At 33.1% G+C, this 3,648-nt stretch overlaps 1 protein-coding gene across 2 annotated transcripts; it reads right to left on the minus strand.

Annotated features, from left to right (window-relative positions):
• Positions 1–1,126: 1,126 nt before the first annotated feature.
• LOC107942748 (serine/threonine-protein kinase OXI1) lies at positions 1,127–3,247 on the minus strand. Of its 2 annotated transcripts, XM_016876468.2 has the most exons (3): positions 2,327–3,247; positions 1,411–2,201; positions 1,127–1,249 (listed from the first exon to the last, which is right to left on the minus strand). In XM_016876468.2, exons 1-3 carry the CDS (start codon positions 2,743–2,745, stop codon positions 1,227–1,229), a joined length of 1,233 nt encoding a protein of 410 aa, XP_016731957.1. In that variant the 5' UTR covers positions 2,746–3,247; the 3' UTR covers positions 1,127–1,226. The 2 variants fall into 2 exon arrangements, with proteins under 2 accessions (XP_016731957.1, XP_016731956.1); XM_016876467.2 differs by lacking the exon at positions 1,127–1,249 and having other exon boundaries at positions 1,269–2,201; positions 2,327–3,246.
• Positions 3,248–3,648: the final 401 nt, after the last annotated feature.

Raw genomic sequence — 3,648 nt, forward strand, 5'->3', positions numbered from 1 at the left:
TTTAAAGCAATCATTAAATTTAAAAAAAAAATTTAGAGTGCGCCTAAGCAATCGACAGCACCAATATTGATACCTAAAAAATACTGTTCAATTTACCTAAATTGGTAAAAAATGACTGCTTATCCTATTTCAGTAATTTTTTAAATTTTATATTATTTAGGTAAAAAAACCAGATATTTAACCGGTAAATGTTAAGCCACGTTGAATTTCTTAATTTATTCTTGTAAGCATATTCGGCCATTCGTAAATTTTCAATTTCCAAGGCATTAGCAATAGCCAATAGAACAGAGGATAGCCAACTGGTTGGCGCGACAATACTGAAAGGTGCGCCCGTTTTATCCTCTATTTTAGAAGGTATATTCCCTTAGCTTTTTATTTTTAAAACCGAAATTAAAATTATATAAAATAAAAATCAAAGTATCTGAAATTGATAATTGTGATTCGGTTTAGGTAAATTTATTATTTTATTAGGACTATTCTTTTAAATAGCGGTGTTTAAACAGTGAATCGATCAGTTAATCAAATCGAACTTGTATTAATTGAATTTACTGAACTTTTTAATCTTTTAACCGTTAATAGAATCGAAATTTTTAAAAAAAAAAATAACCGAATTAACTGAAATTTATATGTTTAAAATAAGTAAAAAATATAATAAATAAATAAATTTATAATGTTCATTTGACCAAATTAACCGAACTTAATCAAACTAGTAATAGCTTAATATATATAATAGATACGATTATTTATTAAGTTCAATTAATTATTTAATTCTAAATCGAATTAACTGTTAACCGAAATTTTAAAAAAAATTTTAAACGACCACTGACCGAACTAGATCGATTAACTGTCAATTCAGTTTGAACACCCCTACTTTTAAACATATGTATTTTTATTTGGTTTGATTTGGATAAAATGAGTTTGATGTGAAAAATTCGGACTAGCTATTGAATAGTGCAAAACCCAAACGGACCAAATATGTCGGTTGGATTCGATTTTTTTTTTATTTCTTTGCTCAATCCTAGGAGTTATTAATTAGTATTATTTTGGTGGAAGAACTCAAATTTTTGGGGAAAATATTAAACAAAATTTAGTCATGAAAACTTTAAAATAAGCATTGAGTCAAAAGTTAGCATTGTACGACCATTCACGTGATTTCAGGAAACACATCACATCCCACGCTACAGCAGCAACAACAACAACCAAACAACTTCTACCTTTCGTTTTGATCAAAATCTGAGGCTGATTTTAACTGAAAAATGAACCCAACGTACGAAAATTATATGTTGAATTCATATTCTGTAGTATAAAAAAACAAAATAATGATGAATGATGTGTGAAGTTAGAATACAGAAAAGAGATTATTGTTTAAATTATGTGAATCGTTAGTATTAGGATTCTCATCATTGCTACCTTTATTCTTCCCACCATCTTCGCCATTGGCGAATATTTCTTGGACAAATGACTCGACATCATCAAATCCTTTAATTCCTTCCTTGTTCACCACTGAAATCTCAGCCTCTGATTGTGCGGGAATATATGGCGGCCGATCCATTTGCAGTATCAGATCCCAATCAATCCCCTTAAAATAATCGTGCCCTTTGATTCCTTCTAATGTGATCCGTTGCTTTGGATCTTTTTGCAATAATTTTCTTATTAAGTTCCTCAACGACGTCGGTTCGCCCACGAGGTCGGGCGGTTTCGTTAAGATCCTGTAAAAGGTCTCTTTTCGGTTCGGTCCCCTGAACGGCGTCGTCCCGTACAGCATTTCGTGGAGGAGGATCCCTAGAGACCACCAATCCACGGCGAAATCGTGACCGTTGCCTGATATGATTTCTGGCGCGACGTACTCTTCTGTTCCAACGAACGAGTTTGATTTCTCTAATGATTCTGACTCAGTAGTACGTTCCGAGTTGACACTTTCTTGAGATGCCGTGTCGTCCGGAGAGATTCCGGAGTTACAGCACCTAACAAAAGGGAAGAATCGCTTTTTCTTGACTGAGTCCGGCGGCGTTTGACTGACCGAGTTGGGAGGAATCGATTTTTCAGGCGACATAGGAGAAAGCTTCGTGGAAAGATCGAAATCTACAAGCATGAGATGGCCATTTTCTTGGATCATAATATTTTCAGGCTTCAAATCTCGATAAACAATGCCTAAATTATGAAGATACTCCAAAGCCAGAACCAATTCCGCTGCATAAAACCTGGGGAAAAAAATTGAGAAGAAAATAGTTTTAAGTAATGCTTTCTTGAAACGTGAAATGAATCTCATTCAATTTCAAACCTAGAAAAATGAGACTGAAAAAAATGAAGAGCAGTTTATTTATACCTTATAATATCATCGGAGAACATTTTCTCAGTCTGCTTCTTTCTCAAAGAATTAAGATCACGACCGGGACAGTAATCAATGGCATAACCGACGACTTTATCAGTAGCCAAAACTCCTCGCAACCGAGGTAAAAGCGGGTGGTTAAGATTCCTCAAAACTTCCTGTTCAAAACTAACTCTTCTATACTCGTTTCCTTCATTCCCATTACTAGTCTTGACTGCTTTATGATTCTTCTTCTCGATCGAATCTCGACATATTACTTTCAAAGCTAAAACCTCATCCTTCACTTTATCTCTGGCAAGGAACACTACTCCTTTCGCTCCTCGTCCTAGAGCCGTAACAATTTCCAAGCGATCTAAATCCAAGGTAGGGATCGAATGGTGTGGTCTTCGAGTGAGTTGTTGCTGATCGTCAATCATGGCGGAGGCTGATAAAACCCGGTTGGCTTTAATGTTTATTTCCTGGGGTTTTGGGGAGGTGGTTGGTGGCTAACAATTTATAAGGAAGGAAGGAAGGATTCAATATTTCTTCTTATTTAATAAATAAATAAATAAAATTTCTTGCAGAGGAAGTTTTCAAAATTGAATGCCATTTCGCCTCGTGTGCAATTCCGGCGGCACATGCCAGATGTCGTGCAATGAATGGGATTCTCTTCTTCTTTTTCTTTCTTTTCTTTTTTATCCATACTTAAATTAGTAGTTGGGTGGTGGTGGTGCTTCTAGAAAACGTGAAGGGGTTGTTTCAGCCGCGGGTGGTGGTGGTCAGGTGTTTGCTTGGTAAAGTCATAAAGTTTTTAACTTTTACTTTTTATTATATAGAAAAACAGCAAGAAACGCGCTTCCAAAGGTCTAACCTTCGGGGTTTCAAAGAAGTTACATAATCAAGAAGAAAAGGTGCGTGCTTGAACCGCAAGAAATCAAAATTACTCCTTCGGATGCATTAATATTTATAATAATTATATTATTCCCATAAATTCCTAGGGTATACAATTAAATGTTTATAATATTTTAAATTGATAAAAATATTTTATTAAATTATTTTTTTATTTAATGTGATGCACGATATTCTACTCATTCAAAAGTTGTTCTAAATTTATGTAGTTTATCCAAAATTTGATTTTTTTTTGTTTAGTTGTTTAAATTTTTTTTTAAAAATTTATGAATAATATTTTGAAGTTTTAAAACTTGTAAAATTGTTTTAAAAATATTATTTCCATTTTATGAAACTTTTTAAATGCATTAAACTTTTGATTTTTTTTATTGTATTGTATTTTAAATATCATTAAATATAAAATTTTTAAAATGTTTTAAAAATGTAAACAA

This window comes from Gossypium hirsutum, chromosome D07, assembly GCF_007990345.1.
Source record: "Gossypium hirsutum isolate 1008001.06 chromosome D07, Gossypium_hirsutum_v2.1, whole genome shotgun sequence".
Lineage (NCBI taxonomy): Eukaryota > Viridiplantae > Streptophyta > Magnoliopsida > Malvales > Malvaceae > Gossypium > Gossypium hirsutum.